Source organism: Corella eumyota, chromosome 4 (genome assembly GCF_963082875.1).
Source record: "Corella eumyota chromosome 4, kaCorEumy4.1, whole genome shotgun sequence".
NCBI classification, from domain to species: domain Eukaryota; kingdom Metazoa; phylum Chordata; class Ascidiacea; order Phlebobranchia; family Corellidae; genus Corella; species Corella eumyota.
The window spans coordinates 3,950,934-3,972,758 of NC_137493.1; the positions used below are offsets into that span (position 1 = coordinate 3,950,934).

General features: G+C 29.6%; 5 protein-coding genes across 6 annotated transcripts; 3 read left to right on the forward strand and 2 right to left on the reverse strand.

The window, feature by feature from the left end:
• Nucleotides 1-74: 74 nt before the first annotated feature.
• LOC145750459 (myo-inositol 2-dehydrogenase-like) lies at nucleotides 75-2,502 on the reverse strand. Its single transcript, XM_082566500.1, has 9 exons — nucleotides 2,373-2,502; nucleotides 2,072-2,195; nucleotides 1,878-1,948; nucleotides 1,625-1,733; nucleotides 1,410-1,531; nucleotides 1,201-1,287; nucleotides 862-998; nucleotides 537-696; nucleotides 75-373 (listed from the first exon to the last, which is right to left on the reverse strand). The coding sequence occupies exons 1-9, from the start codon at nucleotides 2,467-2,469 to the stop codon at nucleotides 216-218; spliced, it is 1,065 nt and encodes a 354-aa protein (XP_082422626.1). The 5' UTR covers nucleotides 2,470-2,502; the 3' UTR covers nucleotides 75-215.
• A 743-nt stretch (nucleotides 2,503-3,245) lies between these two features.
• LOC145750074 (kelch-like protein 21) lies at nucleotides 3,246-10,311 on the forward strand. Of its 2 annotated transcripts, none has more exons than XM_082566008.1 (12): nucleotides 3,246-3,504; nucleotides 3,619-3,908; nucleotides 4,242-4,407; nucleotides 4,839-5,039; nucleotides 5,312-5,418; nucleotides 5,708-5,895; nucleotides 6,251-6,424; nucleotides 6,646-6,782; nucleotides 7,563-7,740; nucleotides 7,918-8,044; nucleotides 8,346-8,561; nucleotides 9,003-10,311. In XM_082566008.1, the coding sequence occupies exons 2-12, from the start codon at nucleotides 3,742-3,744 to the stop codon at nucleotides 9,103-9,105; spliced, it is 1,764 nt and encodes a 587-aa protein (XP_082422134.1). In that variant the 5' UTR covers nucleotides 3,246-3,504; nucleotides 3,619-3,741; the 3' UTR covers nucleotides 9,106-10,311. The 2 variants fall into 2 exon arrangements, with proteins under 2 accessions (XP_082422134.1, XP_082422135.1); XM_082566009.1 differs by having other exon boundaries at nucleotides 3,246-3,495.
• A 476-nt stretch (nucleotides 10,312-10,787) lies between these two features.
• Nucleotides 10,788-13,450, reverse strand: LOC145749981 (betaine--homocysteine S-methyltransferase 1-like). The gene is made up of 7 exons (XM_082565882.1): nucleotides 12,990-13,450; nucleotides 12,665-12,859; nucleotides 12,387-12,549; nucleotides 12,045-12,218; nucleotides 11,358-11,488; nucleotides 11,183-11,280; nucleotides 10,788-11,089 (listed from the first exon to the last, which is right to left on the reverse strand). The coding sequence occupies exons 1-7, from the start codon at nucleotides 13,242-13,244 to the stop codon at nucleotides 10,990-10,992; spliced, it is 1,116 nt and encodes a 371-aa protein (XP_082422008.1). The 5' UTR covers nucleotides 13,245-13,450; the 3' UTR covers nucleotides 10,788-10,989.
• A 2,879-nt stretch (nucleotides 13,451-16,329) lies between these two features.
• Nucleotides 16,330-18,927, forward strand: LOC145749490 (serine palmitoyltransferase 2-like). Its single transcript, XM_082565267.1, has one exon. It carries the CDS (start codon nucleotides 16,369-16,371, stop codon nucleotides 17,932-17,934), a length of 1,566 nt encoding a protein of 521 aa, XP_082421393.1. The 5' UTR covers nucleotides 16,330-16,368; the 3' UTR covers nucleotides 17,935-18,927.
• A 1,202-nt stretch (nucleotides 18,928-20,129) lies between these two features.
• LOC145750574 (protein C19orf12 homolog) lies at nucleotides 20,130-21,721 on the forward strand. The gene is made up of 2 exons (XM_082566642.1): nucleotides 20,130-20,583; nucleotides 20,922-21,721. The coding sequence occupies exons 1-2, from the start codon at nucleotides 20,424-20,426 to the stop codon at nucleotides 21,179-21,181; spliced, it is 420 nt and encodes a 139-aa protein (XP_082422768.1). The 5' UTR covers nucleotides 20,130-20,423; the 3' UTR covers nucleotides 21,182-21,721.
• Nucleotides 21,722-21,825: the final 104 nt, after the last annotated feature.

Below are 21,825 nucleotides of genomic sequence, written 5' to 3' on the forward strand. Positions count from 1 at the left end.
AAATACCTGCTATCTATTAATTAAACTATTTTACAATTAAAAAGATTTTTATTAGCAAAAATAATTTCGTAGAAAACAGTAACTTGGGTCAAAAAATGATTGGGTAAAAAATAAAAAACCTAAATAGGTAAACTATTACTTATGATTCTATATGAAACGTAAAAAACTTTGGGAATTAATTAATTATTACCTAAATACCAATAACCTGCGCAGAGTTATTGTAAACTATCCAAACCACAATCTGCCAGCATCTTTTTAATGTAGGGCTCAACTTTGATAGCTTGTCCTAACCTGCAGGAGTCTTCCATAGCCTCACAGAGACAGGTGGCTTGTATAGTCTGCATCATAGAAATCTCACATTTCGCATTTTTGTCTGTACAATGAAAATCAAATATTTTTTTAAGTTAAATCAAATTAAAAAAGTAAATTTATCAAATTTGCAATTTATAGCAATCCTAAACAATTAGAAGTTTAAACATGTATTTGAAAGGACAATTAAGGCATTATGAACATTATTTTACAAATTGTTTATTTACCTTCCATAAGTTCCACAAAATGATTAAGTTCAACTTTATATGCAGCAGCATATCTATCACTGAATGAATACAATATTTCATCTTGTACTTTTCCACCATTTTGTTGCAAACTTGATTCCCTTATATTTCCACTAATAAGGTTGCCATCTTCTCCAAAGATCTACATAATAAAATATATCTATTAGTCATTGTTTAATGACTTTTTAACTTTAAATTTAAATTGCAGATATTTCTTAAAAGAGCACTTACACATTTAAAATTTCCAAATGTATATCATTTTTTATTTGTATAAAATTTAATTAGTTATTTTATAAGTAAAACAAACCTGTAGAGTTTGATCATACCCATAACTGCAGTATCTAGATACATCAATATGGCCTTGCACACCGCTTGGAAATTGCATGGAGACCATAACTGAATCAAAGTCATTAAGAGCCTTAATTTCTGGATCGTACACATAACCTACAAAAATATAATTATATAAACAGAGTTTAAAAACAACATGGTTTGCAACACTAACATGGTTATATTTGTTTTTTAGAAAGGAGTATATAGTTTTTTTTTAATTACTCTTTATATTACAGAGAAAAAATCCATTATAAAAAATATATGGTCATATTATATGACACCTTATGTTTTTTGTTAAAAATAACCAATATGTTACCTGTTGCAAAAACAGTATCTGGGCATTCCCCGACAATCCAACTTAACAAATCGATATCATGCACAACACAATCATGAAATATACCACCTAATTAAATAAACCAAGCAATAAAAAATAAAAACCTAATAGTTTTATACAATAGTTTTAAACTAATAGTTTTATACACAGTTTTTTTAAAGGTTCTCTTGTAAACCAATGCAGAATAGGACCTGAGATTTTAATATATTCGATTTTGGGAAAGGGAGAATCTCTTGCAACAGATTTAATACTGTGAAGATTTCCAACTGTTTTCTTTCGATCATTTAATTTTCTCAACTGCGGATCAAATCTCCTAGAATATACAATTTATAATTTTTTAAAGCTAAGGGTATAGTCAATAATTAAAAAAAATTAAATTGTTATAGTAATTTAAACTAGTCCTAACCTGTTAAAGGCACACAACAACGCCAAATTGTTTTTCTTTGCAAGTTTGTAACTTTCAGCAATAATTTTAATGCTTTTTGAAATTGGTTTCTCACAAAGCACATGCTTGCCTGATGAATAAAAAACAAAATATTTAAAAAAAACATTAACTTAAATATTTAAATAAAAAAAAAAGTTTAGTTGTTACCCGACATGAATTTAAATTTTAAGTAAAGAATACCGGTTACTATCTTAAATGAAACATATTTTCTAACCATTCTTAAGACTTTTAACCAGGAGATCTTCATGGGTATGGGTGGGTGTACTAATAACACATCCTTCAACACTAAAAATAAAATTTCTTAAATAAATAATGTTAAAACTTACAATAAGTATTGTTAAGTTGGATAAAAATTTAATTTAATAAATTCCAATATATATATTTAATTAAAGAGAGGCTGTGTTTTACTTTTTGTCAGAAAACACTGTGTCCATGTCTTCAATAGAAACAACTTTTGTGTTAGCCAAACGATTTTCCTTAATTATTTTATTTGCTAAATTTGTATCGGGTTCAACAATGTAAAGCAAATTGACTAAATAAAAAAACAAGCAAAATTATTTTTTTTTAAATACCAAAAAAGATGTACCATTAAAACTATAGCTATTAACAAATTTTTAAATAATTTTACTTGTGTAATGTTTTGTAACAAAAGAAATAAATTATTTTATAAAAAAAAATTGTTAAAACCAAACTTGTTTGATAAACTTACGTTTTTTGTGACTCACGATATTTTGCAAGTGAATTTTACCCATTCTTCCAAGACCAAACAAGGCAACTCCAAATGAACTAGCATCTTTGCTCGTCATTTTTTTTAAATTACCAAACAAGATTGTTAAATAAATTCTAAATGGCATAATTTATTTGTTTATTTATATATATTTTGAAAATGTTTAAGTTAACCTACAAAACCGAAATATATTACTAGTATTTAACTCAGATTAGCAATAAATCAGGGATACAATACGTTATATAACCACTTCAAGCCAACAAAGCTGCCGGGGCTTGATTGTGAAATAACATGGACTTTGATACTATCGCAAGATAATAAAGTTTGCTTCACCCAACGTCATGCTGATCGCTCAGAAGACAAACAAACTTTAAAAAACCGGTAGCCCATATTACCGAAAACTATTCAACCAAAAGGACAACTTACACGAAAACCGAAATTTCAAAACCGCCTTTTTAAATTAAAGCCAACTACCAAGAAAAATGATGGTATAGGATGGTTAATAGCAAAAATCTTATTGTGTGTAAAATAGCTTGGTTAATTTTCGATAAAACGTGTTTCGGTAATACCACAACTGGTAATTCAAACAAACCAACGTGTTTTCGTTATAAAATCCCCTAATAAGGTAAAAATTAAAAAACAAAGACAATATAAAACAATTTCAAATAAAATATATTAGTGCTATAATTAAAAAACTATTATTTAAAAAAATAATACACAATATTTTTATTGTTTAGAAAATGATTAAACATGTTATTGTGCTACGAATTTTTAGGAGGTAACATACAACGGTTTTTAACTAAGTTAATAGATTTAAATTATACTCTACATGTGGGTTATAGTGTGACTAGTAGGGTTAATATACAGCCTTACTTTTTTATTGTCTATCTGTCAATACTAAAAGTTTGATGCAACGCAGACCTAGTTCTGACGTCATAACGTTGCGCCTGATCAAACATTTATGAATTTGTAATTAAATCGAATATTTCCTTTGTTGTTGTTAATTGATCACATGTTTGTGATGTGTACACGTTTTGTGGGAGTTCAATTTTTTTGTTAGTTATTCAAAGTTAGAAGTTATCTTGCATTGTCAAATCGTCTTTATGTAAGTTAGGTAAATGTTTTTTTTCTAATCTTCTTGTATTTATTAGTTTATTTAGCATTTAGTTAGTTGCCTGCCTGATTTTCGTTTAAAAATTAAATTTAACATTAACGTTACTACTTACAGACTAGCTGGGTTCTAAAATTATTTTAATGGATTTTAAACTAAGTTTTATTCAAATCAACAATCTGATGATCAATCAATAGCAATTATTAATCTATATTATTTATTGAATAACTGAAATTGAATATGCCAAACGAAGAAAAATTTTCTGACCCAAATTTTTCAAATGTGATTCTCAATGGTTTGTGTGATCTTCGCAATAGTGGAAAGTTTTTCGATGTAGTTATTATTGTAGAAGATGAGCGATTTTCTTGCCATCGAGTGGTTTTGGCTGCTGCCAGTAACTATTTTAGGTAAATTAAGATTTAAATTTGTTTGCTTGTTTTTTGTTATTTACTTTACTGCTGAAAAAGATCCTTAAATTTAAAAAAAAAATAATTAAAAAAAATTATACAATTTAAAACGCTTTTTATTTAAATAATGGTTTAAGGTCTCAGTGTTTAAAAAAGCTGGCTTAATGCTTTAGAATAAATCGATGTAAAAATAAAATTAATGCATGGCTTAATACACTATCAACTTATAATTACAGCTCAAAAAATAAATATATATAAGGCTGAAACCAAGTATTTGCTATTGTAACTATTATAATATTAATTATTAAAAAAACATTCGTTGTGTTTTTTTAGAAGCATGTTTGGAGGTTTAATGAAGGAAAGTTTTACAGACACAGTTACACTATATAATGTTGATCCATCTTCCATTCAGAACTTAATTGATTTTTGTTACACTGGTGATGTTGTTGTGACACAGACAAATGTTGTTGATTTGTTAAAAGCTTCGGATTTATTACAAGTTTGTAAAATTTTTTTTTAGAAATTTTACGTAAACAATAATAAAATAAAAAATAAAAAAATGTTTAAAACATTTTAATCATGCGTAATTTACTCTTTTTAAATTTATTTATTACTTTTACAGTTTCATAAAATGTCTTCTTACTCTTTAGTTTTGGTCTAAATTTTTGTTACTTTTATGGTTTTTAAAAATATTATACTTTAACCCAAAATATACATGACCTTACTAGATTATCAACATTATATAACTAAAAATTATAGGTTAAACATACAATAATTTACAAATATTGTTTTTGTAAAGTGTATTTGTACTTGATTTAAATTTTTTTTTAATCAAGGACTAAAGTTTTATTATTTTACATTTTTTATAAAATGGCCTCTTACTTTTATGTTTTATTTGTTCTTAATTTAATATCTGAGTTATTTTATCAGTTCCCAGTTGTTCAAGAAGCATGCTGTAAGTTTTTAACGAACCAACTTCTAACTTCAAACTGTTTAAACATTCTCTATTTTGCCGAAGCAATGTCATGTTTAAATTTGGCTGACGATACAATTTCATTTATTGCACAACACATTGTTGAAGTGGCCAACTCGTCAGATTTCCTTAAACTTGAATATGAAAATATGAAAAAGGTAACTGTAAAATTTATATCTCTGTTTTTCAAATTCTGTGTTTTTGTTTCTATTACTTCAATCTGTTATAAATAAAATAAAATATAATAAATATGTATATCTTCAATTTTTTTCTGTTGTGAATAGGCCTACTTAAATAATTTATATATTCAATTTTAAAAAATAAGGTAACTTCTTTATTTCTTGTAAGTTTTAGCCAATTTCACATCATTATTTTTACTTACATAAAATATTTTTCCCTATTATTATCCAACAATTTTATTTATTTTTAGTTATTGTTGCATCGTGATTTAAATGTTCAAAAAGAAGAAAGTGCATACGAGATTTTGGTCCATTGGATAAAGGCTGACCTTGCTAACCGAGAAACTGATTTTTGCAAGCTAGTCATTTTATTATTTAGACATTTATTTGTTGTTTTTTTATCAAACTTAATGCTAACTAGTACCATTTAATGTATAAATTAATATCTTTATTAGGCTGATATAAACTTAAGGTAACATAAGTTTATTAAAAAACATGTAAACAAAACAATTATTTTTTTAAATATTTTATTTTAGATTTATAAAAATTTATAAATTGTTAAATATTATGCTATTTAAACTGTTGCAGTTTTTTAGGTGTATTACAAAAAAATTATTGCAAATTTTAAATAAAACATATATTTACAGATTATTGAAGTTTATTCGGCTTCCATTCATCCGAAGAATATATTTACTCTCCAAAATCGAGACCAATCCTATCGTAAGGAATTCAACTTTGTGTTTAGACTTGGTGAAGGAAACGCGAATGTTTCACACTTGTATGTTGGATAAACAAAATAATGCATCAGTTAGATTGCAGCCCAGACCATCAACAGGTAAAAACTAACTAAATTGCCAATAAAACTGTATAATTTATCAAAATTTTAATTTACAGATTGGGCAATTTTGAATTGGTGAATGATATCTATATATATATGCATATAAATATGTATTTTTCAACATAAAGGCCTTTAAATTATAAAAGCTGAAGTTTGTAGTATGCAGTTAAATTATTTTAGGCATATATTGGTTGCGATTTGTGACCATATAACACAAATTACATTGTAGCCCATAGGGTGAACAACTTTTTTAAGCTTTTTGTATTTTAAATTAATAAAAGTAATTTTATCCCAGACTAAGCATGGTTTAAAAAACAATAAATACAAATCAACAATACTTTTGTTCATAAAGGAATTGCTGAGTTGTTGATCACAGTTGGGGGCTGCGACAAAAATTGGGACATTGTTAATTCTGTAACGAGTTTTAATGCAACCAATCAATCATGGCGTAACTTGGATCGTTTCACTGGAAACCTCAGGGGAGCTTATTCCACCGTAGCACTTGGGAATGATATTTACGTCACAGGTTTGCGAAGTGTTTGTTTATTATGTTTTTAGATAAAATTTAAACGAATAACCTTTAAATAAATGTTTTAGTTTTCGATTTGAGTTTTAAAAAATATTTTTTTCTTAATTTTTGTCATTGTTTTTCTTTTTTTTCTATTTCACACATTTTTTTAGTAAGGCACATTCAATTTACTTAAATTTTTTTTAATAATTTTTGTCTTCAATTATTTTTGTTTTCAGGTGGTTCAGATGGTTCGTCACCGTACAACAAAGCTTGGAGATACAACTCACAGTTGAACGAATGGTCCGAGATTGCGCCGATGTTGAATCCTCGGGATTATCATGGATCAGTGGTTCTTAACTCTTTTATTTATGTGGTAAGTTTATTTATAACTAGTTTGTGTAATGTATGCAGTAAACACATTTTAAAAACAACAGTATACACAGTAGGCCTGTACACTTTAAAACAAATTGTACCAAAAAAAATAGTTTTTGATTTGATTGTTTTGTGTGTTCATTTCTGGGCTTTTAATTTTTAGTACTAAAATGTTTTGAAAATTTAAAAGACAGATTTAAGATTTTTTAACAGTTTTTTTTAAGTCTGTTTTATAACTTGTATAGTACAGCTGTTGAATTTCATCTAGTTTGGTAAACAAATTATATGCTTGTTATCACCTTTCTGATATTAGTTTGACTTGTACAAGTAGACCAATTTTCCAGACATTATATTTCAAGGTTATTAATTACTCAAGAGATATAAATATTTAAAACTTAAAAACAGAAGAACTAATTTGTGTTACTTTCCTTAATTTTCAAGAAAAAAATGTTAAACACATTTATATTATAGAAATTATTATTTCAATTACAGTAGGCGTATCTTAATTTTGTCTTTATAAATATTCATTTTATATTACAAACTGCCCTAGTTTATTTATCTTCATTAAATTGCCCTAGATAAAATATTATTATTACCTCTAATTGACCAATTAGTTTACAAAATCAAAAAAAGTTTATCAAACAAGATAGTTTATTAATGAACATGGAAAACCAATTTTGACCTGTCATTTGCTATAATTAGGAGGTTGTATTAAAGTACATTTATGGCTATACTTTTTAATTGGTCAATTACTAATAAATTTTTTGTATGTTTTTAACAGATTGGTGCTGAGGGTTGTGAATGTTATGACTTTATGTCTAATTTGTGGACACCAATTTCTCCTATGCCTAAACTAGTAAGCAACTGCTCTGTAGCATCATGTGGTGGAAAAATTTACTCGATTGGCTCAGCAAGTAACCCTGAGGAAATGGTTTTGCAAGTTTATAGCCCAGCTGAAGGTATTTATAGAGAAAATTTGATGTATTAAATACGAAATAGAGGCTGTTTTTTTATAATAGCCATTTTTTGCTTTCTTTTAATGAGTTTTTTAAATATATATTATTCTTTTTTGGACTTTTATCATTATGTCAATATATCATAAATTTAAATATAAAATAAATTTCACATTTTGTCAGATTCTTGGGAGGTACTTGCAGTGACTTTTCCTTCTGTTTCATTTGTTCCTCGAATTACTTCCCTGAAAGGACTTTTATATTTCATCCAGGAGGAATCCAAAGAAGTCCTCACATTTGATCCTGAAAGGTTGCTCATAAAAAAAATTAATTGTTCTGTTACAAATCAGTAATTTTTAGTGTCTTATTCTAAAAAAGAGTAACTTAAATTTCCTTTTAAAAATATTTTGTTTATTTGCTAATTCATGTAATTTAGCTTAATTTAAATAAATCAATTTATGTTACACACTATTGATTTACATCAAGAAGAAGGAAGAATGTAAAAATAAAGAAAAAAATTAAATCAAAACATTAACAACTTTCTTTAACAAAAGTAGTATTTAGTTTTTGTACTTTACTAAACCCTAAAATTTATCTACCGAAAATTTAAGAAATATTTGGATTGACTCCACATCACCAATGCAACATCTTCATCTGGGTGGAAGTGTTACTGTTCTTGGAGGCAAAATAGTTGTCTCCGGGGGATTTGATCAAGGATATGGTCTTACAGGAATTGTTGAAGCATACGACAAAGAGGACAACAAATGGGAGATTATTGGAACAATGCCAAAACCTTTGGTGTGGCATGGATGTGTCAGCATTTACAGGTGTGTGCACTTTGTGATAAATAAATTTACATGGTGTGTCTAAAAGTGTTTAAAAATGATACACATTTAGGTTGAATAACTTTAATAAAAATCTAAAAAGTAAAATTTTTTTGCCACCTTTCGCCACCTTATTCTAATAGGTTTCTGTACTTTTAAAATATTGATGGTGCTAAAAATGGTACACATTTTGAGTTGAATATATTTGATAAAAATTAAAAACAAAGTGAATAAATCTTTCTTTTATTTTACCGTAATGTAAAAAGTTTTTAAGCTTTATTAAGAAAGTTATGTTTATGGGACTTGCTTAAGCTATACTTTGCTCAAGACAGAACAGTGTGGTATTTGTGCTACATACCTTTTAATCAGTTAACCCAATGCCATAACCAGTATACAACATTACATGACTGACTAACTTTTTATTTAAATTTTGTTTTTTTCAAGATTTGTGAAAACACCAAGTGGTAAAACCTTTTCTTCAGCCTCGGATATTCATGATTTTTCTGAATATTTGAATTCTTCGAGATCTAATAAAATGTTAACTTAACTTTACAACATTTGTTACCTTTTTGGTCATTCTCAGATGTTACAAAACATAATTTCTTGTCTTGGCATTTACCACACCTAGTCTTTAAATCACTTATATTATCTTATTATTTGCCCAATTTGTTAATTGGGGGACTTCGCAAAAATATTCTACGTACAACTAATACTAACCTTATATGGATATTTCACCAAAACTTGCTTATTAATTTAAATGAGGTTGTGTTTTAAATGCTTTGCTTTGTATATATTTTAGCAGTTCAATCAGGGTATTAAGTTATGCATTTTCATGCTTTGTATATATTGTATATAGTAGCTTACTCTTTGGATAAAAACTGTTTCACATAGATGTTATTGTAAGCTTATTTTTTTTACCTAAATTGTACGTTACCTGAATAATCGATATGAAAAAAAACTGTGTTTTATAATACTTAACAAGCCCTACTAACTGATTTTGATGTTTAAAAACAGGTTTATACTGGCTATTGGCAATCAAAGATACTTGTATATTTTTTTTTGTATATATCTTTATCCTTGATGTGGAAAGGTTGAATGTGCTACCTAAATATAGAGTAAGATCAGTTACTCCAACCCAGTCTCGAGTTGCCTTTAGCAGTTTGGGATATTATATAGATTTAAATTGCCCGATAATTATGCTGTTTATAGCTCCTTACTCAAGGATGCTACAGCATAAGAGCAGTGGGGGTTGAACTCACAACCTCTTGATAGGGTAACAAGTGTTCTTACCACTACACCATGCTGCCGGTTACTATGTTTCGTTATTAGATGTAATTTGCAATTGCCAATTCCTATGTAAACATATCATGGTACAACAAATTTGTAGTTTTACACAATTGTTTTGTATTATGCAACTAAGCTACCAGTTGAACTTATATTGGGTTGTTTTTATTGAATTTTATTTTAATGCTTAGTTGTATTGTTAGAATTGTAGTTGGTGTCATATTTTAAAAGTTCTTTTGAGGTGATTTTTTTTTTGAGTGACTGTGTGCTTTCTACAACTTTTATTTTCAAGCTTGAATAATTTCTGATTATAAACGTGTTGTTTTTTGCCCACGCATATATATTTATTTATTATTAAGTTCATATCAGGGTATGTTTTGTTGTTTTAATCTAATTTGTATTTATCATTTTTGCCAACCCAACTCTTCATTTAAAACTAAAAAAATTGTAACTAAACTTCATTTGTAAAGCACTGAAAATCATTAAAAAACTAACATAAGTTGTGTGTTTATTTAGAAAGCAAAATATAGTTTTTTCACTCCTTCTTCGGCAGAAAAGTTTATTATGAAGTACTTAGTTTGCTAGATATTATTATTCAAGTGTTGCTTTAAGTTATTGTGTTTGTTTTTTGAAATCTATTTGTTTAACCGTTATGTTCCTTACACTATGTAATTACTTTCATGGTTATATTACGGTGAAAGGTCAAAATATGTGTAATATATTATTCAACTGATAATCTTAAGTTGAGTAGTAGGATTTTAGTTTTATTTTTCGCATAGGCTTCCTACAGGCCTCCATTTAAAATAACAAGTTTAACATATATATTCTGTTTTTGCCGAAGACTTAGAGGTGCTATGACATAAACATAAAATTGAGATCCCTTTGTCTAATATTAATTTCTATAGCCTAAAACTATCTGTCCAAGAGGTTATATTTTAACACAAGTTTACGTATTTTTATTTCAATGAATTAGTTGTCACAGTAATGATATGCAATTAAGCTATGTACATATATTAGAAATGAAGCAGACTTATTAAATCACGTAACACAAAGACACCTAAACAAGCAGTACTACAATCATTGGGATTTTAAAAAGCTTAACGATCTGCACCTACATCTTAAAAAAAACAGCTTCACAATCTTATTTTTAAGCTACCATTTTTGATTCTTGTGGTGTTAGACATGCTGGGTTGTTTGGCCTCCCACTACCGACATTTAAGTTCATCCAAAAATCTTTTTGATTGTCCCTGTTAATACAATAAACAAATTAAAAATAAATATAATTGCTCAAAAAATAGGTACCCAATGCTGATTTTTTTGATTTGTATTTAATAACTAACTTGGCTCTATTGTTTGAGAATATATTAAGGTGTAGAAACTGTCCAAACTCTGGGCACATATCGTTGACTGCTGGTTCCTTTTTTCGTTCTTCTGCCAACTGGAATAAAAAAAAAGCATTTTTGTGTACGGGCTTTAATAAACCGTTGCAAAAATACAATCCAACGTAAACTATACCTCTTGAGAAATAGCTCGAATATGATGGGGTTCTATACCACAACACCCCCCTATGTAACGCACTCCCAAATTGTAAGCATCTCTTGCAAATTTTCGGACTTCAAACCTTGTCAAAGTTCTCGCATCCAAGGCTGTTTTACAGTTAAAAACGAAACTTATTTATAGTTTTACGATATTCACAACTTAATTATGTTTTGTTAAGGCAACTTGCGTTACAAAAGCTAGCTTTAAATTGTATCTTTGTAGTTTAAAATATTACTGATATTGTCCTGTCTGTTCATAACGATTGTTTTGGGCTTTATAAAAGTGTGATGTAGTAGTAAGAACAGTTGCTACACCGCCATGAGGTCGTGGGTTCAATCCCCACTGCTTTCATGCCGTAGCGCCCTTAAGTAAGGCGCTATAAACGGTATGAACTCCTGCTGAGCCAGCAATTAATCAGCAGCATAATAACCGGGCAATCATAATCTATATAGTATCCCAAACTGCTAAAGGCAACTCGATACTGGGTCGGAGTAACTCATGTTACTCTATGTTTAGGTGGCGCATTCGACGTTACCCACATCAAGAATAAAGATATATACAAAAAAAAGTTAGTACTGTTTAAAGCGGCTTGCCTTATGTAAGTGTGAAAATAGACAGTGTTTATGTAATAAGAAGTAGTTTAACGAATATTTAAAATTTTACCTAATGGGCATTCTGGAAGGGACAGATAACCCGACTTTTCATTCACAATCTCCGGACAGAGCCATCCCAGCGGCTGGCACATCAAAAATGGGGAAAGTCCCTCTTTATCTAGAGCGTCCTTCATTCGCTTAAGCACCGGTATACACGCGTTGATATCATACAAACAATTAATTCCTGTATCAGCGAATTAAATGTTTACTTTTTTCCAATTATAAAGTTTAAATCAAATATTTACTGTGTACATAGTGGCTTTTTATACAACAATACACATCGTTGTAGGGACTAAGAATATGGCCAATTCTTTATATGGTAAAAATAAAAGTTGTCTTAAGTTTTATTTACCAACTATATCTGCTCCGGCTTTGGCCATCCTTATCGCGCATTCTTCAACGGAAACATCGTCCATATCACCTGTTGGTCCTATTCGCATGGTAGAAGCAACAGGTTTTCCCGTTTTCTTGCAAACTTCGATGCAGAGTTCAACTTCGCGTATGTGACCAAAAAACTATTTTAACATAAACAAACTATTAAAAATGCTCTTTTTTAAAACAATACAATGTTAGTATTAACTAATGCCCATTATATGCTTTTGGTGATTAAAAATTGACAGTCATTATTACCTCAGCTAGTAAAAAATCAACATCATTATCAATCAGGGGTTTCAATTGGGCTTCAAATTCTTTTTTCGTCGCCTCTTCGCCTTTTCCTGTAAAAAATGACATCACAGGGGAAAGTCCCCCGCAAATAATGATGTCATCGCCTTCTTGTGCGACTTTCTTGGCTATCCGGCAAGCTGCATCGTTTATATTGCCAGTCTATAAAACAAGAGAAATTGTTAGGTAAGGTAAAGTTATTTATTTGAAAGCCTGTTTCCAAATAGTTATGGCTAAGTTATATGTGTTATTTGGGTTTAACAATCCTGTTGTGGTTTAAAAACATTCTTACGGAATGCGACTTATTCTCTCCCTCGTCCAATTTCCCGTCGCTCGAATAAAAACATGGCGTCTGCAAAACATCTGCCCCAGCTCTCATGTATTCTCGAAGAAGCTGCTCTACCGCTTCCGGGTATTTAACTACAGCTTCAGGGGTCCAAGGTCCAGCCCTGCAGTAGCCTCGTTTTTCTAGGGTCATACACATACTACCGTCACCTACTACTGGACCGCTTGCCAGTCGCTCTAAAATATTCTTTTTTGCACTCATTTTTAGGTATAGTTTTAGTAATATAAACCTGTGAAAATGTATAATTGTTTAAAAGCATTCAACCTTAGATAAAAAAATTCATAAGAGCGGCGCTGTTATTGTTTCTAGGAACTTGAGATTTGGATGACGCAATAACCAATGTTGCGTTTTACATAACTTGAGTTTAAATAACTTTCTGCCTAGTTTAACTTGCGCTATCATATATTTCCATTCATTCCCACGTAGACAATATTTTACAACGCTGCCTAGCTAAGAATAAAAATAGGAAATACGAAAAATAACAAACACACGGAAAGAGAGAATGACGCAGCAAAACTTCAACTAACACGGGTTACTAAAGCACTTTAATTGTTTAAGAGAATTGTTGTTAAAAGGGCATAAACAGACGTGAAAAATACAGTGACTTGGCAGAAAAATACAATATACCGATTGCTTAATAATATTTACTTTTACACGCGCCGGCGCCGTGCACTATTCCTTATTGTTAGGTTGTTTTTAAAACTAATAAATTTGCCGTTCAAAGGTTAATAAAATCATTTAATTAAGTTCAGCTGTATACAGTTTACATGAGTTTACACGACGTTCCAACTTTAACAAGCAAATAATACAAAGTAAATAATTGAATTCGGTCTGAAAAAACAACGTATCAAATTCTTAACACACAACTATGCCTCTACTTAATGTCAAAACCGCAGTGATTGAATACCCACTTTTAAAAATCGTTGCCAGCGTATGTAAAACTAAAATCCTTTCTACAAAGTTAGTCTTACATTACTATTCACAGCATAAGTTAAATCTTTGTACCAGGAAACGGTTGAACTATTTTTAATAGTTTGTATTTCAGCCCGTTTCTGATAAAAATACTGTTTTAAAAACTTTTATAGCATTGCCGATTAAAAATAATAAAAGTCTGCCCTTGAAGTGCTTTGATACGTTTATTAAACAATATTAAACTTTTTACGAGTTCCTAAGTTCAATACACATAGCTTTCTTGATTAAATACAGGTTATAGGTAACTAGTCTGCTATCTGCGATAAAACAAAAAAGACGTATAATGTATGTTACATAATATGCCAAACATAAACATCATCATTTTTATACTTACCTTGAATTGGATGCAGCTTCGTTGCATAATACGTTAAACGCAAACATATTATTTGATAACGCGAGAGAACCCACAACGTGTTGATCTAACCTAACTTAACCTGTTAAAACCGGTTATAACTTGATTGTAAGAAAGCTTGTTCAAAGAGATAATGGCTTTAACTAACTACATACATTGTGTGTATTAGGTAACAGGTTTAAGTTGCGTCAATTTTTATTGAAGCCTACGAAATCCACTGTAATTTTTCACATCATACTATGTATACATTTAACAGAACAAAAACACAAGTTCAATGTTAAGTGCGCACTATATCGAACTTAAACAAAGAATATTTGTTTAAATAATACACCGGGCATAAAAAACGATAAAGAAAGTATAAATATCTGGGTAGAGCCAGTTTTTTTAGAACAAGTTAAAATAAAATATCCGGACAAAACCAGTTTTTAAAAACAACTTTAAAGTATTAGTTATTTTTTGCCTTTTTCTGTATTATATAAAGGTCAAAATGTTTATATTGTCGACATATTTGCTTTATTACTTACTATATACATAAAGTCCTACAATATACAAAAACACATTTACTTACTAGTTAACTAATACCTATTTTTCTAACAATAAAATGCTGCTAACAATAATAATGGTAACCACTTAGTAAACCATGCAAGGTTTCTTAGTATTATTAAAAAATAAGCCTGAACTACTCCTTCAGTAAACGCATAGAAAAGGGCGTTATCGATAAAACTCAAAAATAAAAACCCGCCATTTACTATGTAACCTTTAAAAATGTATTTTTAAAATCTTAGTAACGTAACCACTTTTCACGCCTTTTACTCAAAATAGATTCTACAGATAACGTTACTGGACAGTCAAGTTTACTGCAATTTTCAATCCAAGAAAAAAATTATTCTGGCATTGTTAAACCCAACTATTACATCACAGATCATGAGATCATTATTATGAATTTGATACTTGGGTTATAAGCTTTCTGCAAATATGGGTCCAATAAAATTTGAAAAAACTGTCATATTTTTTTATGAAGTACGTTGCATACGCATACGCCATATCGCTACAATTGGTCAACTATAACGCCAATGTTAATGGTGCGTAGTAAGCAGGATAGGCTACCGTTTTTTGATACTATCTTTTTAGAGGAAATTTGGGTCGTTAAAAATGATTTTAAAACAATAATTAATGATTAAGCTTCAAAAAAAAGTAATACAAATGACTAGTGACTACAAATAAATTTTATTGATTAGCTAAAAAAGTAAAACCGATTTTTCATTAAAAGCTCAGATTAATAATATTACTCTTTTAAAAGCATTTCGAATTGCTTTAAATTAACAAAACCTTGAATATTATTCTTGTTAACTAATTAAGCTTTGCAAAATTGTTTTTATTTATGCTTAAATTAAGACACCTAGTGTTAACAATTACATTTTAAAAGCAAAAAAATAAGAAGCTTGGGATTGGCTTGGATACTGTAAACAGTAACGCCCACATGATCTAACAAGGCTCGTGACTTAATTTGAATTAGAACGAAACAGACACTTATTGTTCTGGAACAATTCGTCTGTGTGTTTTGCCGTTGGACAACCGACTAGACTTTCATTAGACTGTATTAGTTAGTTAAGATGATTTAAATGTTTTTCTAGCTAATTTTGTTTTTTTTTAACATTCTGACAAGAGTTGTCCAAAAAATATCTAAAATTGTAAACTTACTAGATTGTTTATAATCTATAATCGCTTATAGTAAAGCAGATAATACTAAATAGTAAATGCGTACTTTAGTTTCTAGTCCTATTTAAAATAACGATAAATTAGTCTGACGTGTGCTACTTTAAAGTGTAAAAGGCTGAAAAAAATCGTAGCTGTAGAATTAATGCAAAAAAGTTTACGTTTATTCAAAAAACATGTATTCTTTAAACATAAATTCGATCTTATACAAATTATTAAAAAAAATTATTTTCTGATTTTTAAGGTTTCTCATTTTATGTAATAAGTAAATGGCCACAATAAAAGATGAGTACCTGTAACCGCTTAACAGAAAACGGTGTGGCTGATAAAAAGGGACTGCTAAATGGCAATGGAAAACAGGCTCAAAATGAAAGCCCCCATATTGTGACAAAGTTTCAAGAGAGCTTTGAATCCACTCCACTTTGGGTAGCGATTTTAACATATATCAGTTATGGAATTATCACAATGTTTGGTTTTATTCGAGATTTTCTACGAAGAAATGGATATGAAAAAACAGCTTCTGCAATTGAAGCCAATGATATGAAAGATTTTGTCCCACTTTATGCCAGCTTTGAAAGCTTTTATACTCGAAATATATACAATAGAATACAAGATGTGTTTAACAGACCTATATGCAGTGTGCCCGGTGGTTTAGTCAACATTCAAGAAAGAAAATTTACTCATTCGGGGTGGAAGTTTACTTATACTGGAAATATTGTCAAAGATGTTGTAAACCTTGGTTCTTATAACTATCTTGGATTTGCAGAAAACAATGGTGATTGTGCCGAAGCTTCATTGGATTCTATCAATAAATATGGGGTTGGCATTTGTTCATCAAGACAAGAGGTTGGCAATTTGGACATCCACAAAAAACTTGAAGATACCATGGCCAGTTATCTTGATGTTGACGCATGTCTAACTTTTGGGATGGGTTTTGCAACTAACTCCATGAATATCCCTTGTTTGATGAGCAAGGGTTGCTTGATTCTAAGTGATGAATTGAATCATGCTTCATTGGTGCTTGGTTGCAGACTTTCTGGTGCCACAGTAAGAGTATTTAAACACAATGACATGAAAGACTTGGAGAAAAAATTAAGAGATGGGGTTGTTTATGGACAACCCAAAAACTTTCGTCCCTGGAAGAAAATTTTAATCATTGTCGAAGGAGTGTATAGCATGGAAGGTTCTATTATCAACTTACCGGAGGTTATCAACTTAAAGAAAAAATACAAAGCTTACTTGTTTTTGGATGAAGCACATAGTATTGGCGCCTTAGGTCACAGAGGTCGTGGGGTTACGGAATACTTTGGCATTCACCCAAGAGAAGTTGATGTTATGATGGGAACTTTTACAAAAAGTTTTGGTGCCGCTGGTGGATACATAGCTGGAAAGCGAGAACTGGTTGAACACTTAAGAAATAATTCTCATTCTGCATGTTATGCCACATCGATGTCTCCACCAGTTTGTCAACAAATTATTACAAGCTTAACGATTATAGCAACATCTGATAAGGGAAAGCGAAGAATTGATCAGTTGGCTCGAAACTGCAGAATGTTTCGACAAGGTTTAAAGAAAATGGGAATTATTGTATATGGCAATGACGACTCCCCTGTAGTCCCAGCTATGATATATTTACCTTCTAAGCTAAGAGCTTTTAGTGCTGAGATGTTAAGTCGAGGTTTTGCTGTTGTTGTGGTAGGCTTTCCTGCCACTCCGATCGTAGAGTCTCGTGTACGCTTCTGCATGTCTGCCGCTTTGACTGAAAAGCAAATTAATGAAGCTCTGCAAGCAGTTGAAGACATATGTGGCGTACTGTGCTTAAAATACTCCAAGAATAAGATTGCAACATAGTTTATTTTTTTGTTGAAATTATAGTTTTTTAACTGTGCCGTCCAAAATCAGATGCAGGTTTAATGTTTGTATGTCCCACCATTTATTTTTACAAAGCTTTGTTGAATTAATTCTATTTTTGTAGTGTTATTTTAAAATACTTGTAATCGTGTTTCAGTAGATTTTTTTTATAGTATGACATATACACAAGCAGGTTACAAAACGTATGTTGTCAAACCTTGCAACGTTTTTTTTTTTTACTTTTACGAATGATGTTTACACAACTACTAAATATTTTTTAGCAAGTGTAAACTGAAGTAATGGTGCACATTTTAACTTCTAAAGATGAAAAACTATCTTTAAGTTATTGCAATGTTTATAAACTACCTGTTTATGTTTATAATACCAACAATGTTGTTTTTTTTATCAAATTTTAAGAGTTGCCTTTTTATAATTGTATTTTATTGATAATTATTTTAAAAATTAGTAGTAATTATGTTATCAAGTTGCATATCAAATGTGTTCAATACTTAATTATTAATTAATCTTACATAATGAGAATATTGCATCATCTTTTTACATTTTTTTTTAAAAACAAGTTGCAATGGTTAATGATACAATTTTTTTGTTTGAATGATCATGTTGCATTTAGTTTAATATTTTCTTTTTCCTTTATGAACCAACCATTTTAAATGTGTGTGTTTTGTGTTTTTTTTCAGCTTTAGCCTTAATTATTTTAGATTATAAAATTAGTTGTAAATTTTAATAATGGTACCATTCATGTGTTTTTTTTTCTAAAATATATTTTTCCCTAGTAAATGTTTAGTAAACTAGTTAAACACAATACATTGTTGCAAATATTTATTTATTTTTATTCAAATGCGGTTTTAGGAATCACAAAGTGTTGTGTGAGATCTGTTTTTTATAACATGTATTAGTTGCATTGATATCCTAATATCATTAAGTATGAAGGATTGAGTAACTTGTCAAAACACTACCTTAATAAATGGGTTATGTACAAACTTTGTGTTTTTTTTGTTAAATAAGTTAGGTGTACCACGACATCATTAAATTAATTATAAGTTACATTTTAAATTAAAATATTAGAGTTTTCACGAATTGATGTCTATAATTTAAAATAGATATTTTGCTGTAATAAAATTTAATATAATTAATCCTCAGTCTTCGTTTGGGGACGCGGAATTTGAGGGAATGGAAAATGAAGGAACGGAAATTGAAGGAACGGAAAATGAAGGAACCGGAAAATGAAGGAACGGAAAATGAAGGAACCGGAAAATGAAGGAACGGAAAATGAAGGAACCGGAAAATGAAGGAACGGAAAATGAAGGAACCGGAAAATGAAGGAACGGAAATTGAAGGAAAGTGAAAAAAGGAGAGGCGGAATCTTAAAAAAATAAAACGCGGAAATTCCGTTGACTGTTTATTTGTATTAAATTCAATATTATTTTAGAAATAAACGAGAATTTTATAGAAGAGGGTTAGGGTATGCTGGGGTAATAAAAATTAACTCATTATCGCTCATCAGTTCTTGAATAAATAACAGTAATCCTAAATAAACAGTCAATGGTATTTCCGCGTTTTAGTATTTAAGATTCCGCCCTCTCCTTTTTTGCTTTTCTTCATTTTCCGGTTCCTTCATTTTCCGTTTCCTTCATTTTCCGTTCCTTCATTTTCCGGTTCCTTCATTTTCCGTTCCTTCATTTTCCGGTTCCTTCATTTTCCGTTCCTTCATTTTCCGGTTCCTTCATTTTCCGTTCCTTCATTTTCCGTTCCTTCAATTTCCATTCCTTCATTTTCAGTCGACCCCTTCGTTTTTGTCTATCACGTGATCATAACAAATTCACGCTAGTTTCAAAGGTTGCTATTTTAATTCTTGTTGTAAAAAAGGTTACATGACTTGTAAACTTTAGAAAAAATTGATGTAAATAATTTAAAACATTATAAATGTGCACGCTAACCTGCCTTGAACCAAATTACGTGATATAATTGCCAGAGGTAGTTTTTTTAACTTCAGTTTCTCTTATTTTAGTTATTTCCTTTAACCTCCTGACCTTCCACTTGTTTTTTTTGCTTAGTTCCGCGTTTCCGTAAAGAAGATGAAAGTTACATGTGGCCTTTTTGAATAACGTTTCTAAGTAGTAGCTGCTAGTCAGAGCATAAGATAAAGAATCTTAAATAATAATAAAAGTTTTGTAAATACTAAAATAGGACTGACAACTACACAACCATGATCATTAATCTGTTATTAAGATTAACACAAATCCTGTAAGTCGAGCCCCGCCCTTTGAACCTATTTTTAAAATAAACCGCAGGTGTTCGACCTACCTTTCTATCGTCTCCTAATTTTGTTATTATTAATGCAGAATTGGGTTTTACTGGTTAATTTAAACAACTATGGTAAATACCAAATAATGTTTATTTCAGGTATAATCCCTATTACGTATAAAAAGATATAAAAATTGATTTGAACTAATCTAAGAACACCCAAAATGCCTGTATCAATTGCTGATGCTATTGAACTAATGTGTTCTTTATCCAACGAAGAAAATCTCAGAGTTACGGTGAATCAAACTGTTCGAGGTGGTCTAATGGCAGCTGGGGGAGCAATTATTGGGGGTTTGTTGGCTGGGCCAGTTGGAATGGCTGTAGGTAATCTATTAAAACATCTAGTGTTGTATTAAAAACTATAAATTTAATAAAAGTTATATTATAATACTGAGTTTGCATAGTTTTTTTCAGTATAGGTTATTTAGTTTAATAAAAATTTTGTTTTTGTCAAAAAAAGAGCATTAAAAATTGTTTAAAGTTTGCTACTTTGTTTTACTTTCAAATTTTGCACTAAAATATGAACATATTTATGATCTGTGTCAAATGGTTATCATTTTCCTAATAATGGCTAATATACAAATTGTTAAACAGCTTAGCATCATGATTTAAGTACTGAGGTATATGTATAAGTACTGAGGTATATGTATTTTTTAATTAAGGAGGATCAGCTGGATCAGTTTTAGGAGCAGCAACCTCTTCCAACTTTAAACCACTTGCTACCGTTTTAAAAGAGCTTCCGGCTCACAAAAAACAAGAGCTAACAGATAGAGTAAACAAGTTGGTGAGCGAATTTCATCCAACGGATCTCTTTATGCTCCTAGCAACTGTTCAAGGAAGTGTTACATTGAGAAGTCAACTTTTGGCCTCTTTAAGAGATTACTGCACTACTAGTCTTCCCGGGACCCCTGTTCAATGTTAAGCCTAATGTGTTTTATGAGTAAATGTTTATCTTGGCTTTTTTTAAGATTTTGGTTATGAAATTGTTAGTCCAATAATGTTATTAAAAAAACAGGTTTCAAATCCTGTTAAAAAATTGTCTTTTAATATTAGGGTATATAAAGCGTTGTTTTTTGAAATCATAAGTAACATTTTGTAAATAAAATATCTTCATCTATCTATTTATCATATTAATTATTTAAAATTATATTGTCACTGTTTTTGTTTGTGCTTTAAAAAGTTTCATATTACGCTCAATTTATATAATTTTAGATTTAAAACCTATTGTTGCTAGTTTTTAGTTTTTTTTTAGTTTTTAAATTTTTGTAAGGTTGTCTTTTACAAATTAATATGGCTTCAAATGTAATTTTTGCCTGTTTTTTTGTTGTTTACTAATTTTCATGCAAAGCTTGTGATATTAACAGTGCAAAAAAATTGGGTTTGGTTAACTTTTTTTATACAACTTTTGTAGTATTCTAAAATAGTATAATTAGATTTATAAACAAATATTTTAAATAAATTTGCAATTGTAAAATTTGTTTCTGTAACCAAAAACAAAAATGTAATACACAGAAAATCATATAACTTTTTATTGTTTTTAATTGAATTAAAAAAAATTTAAAACGG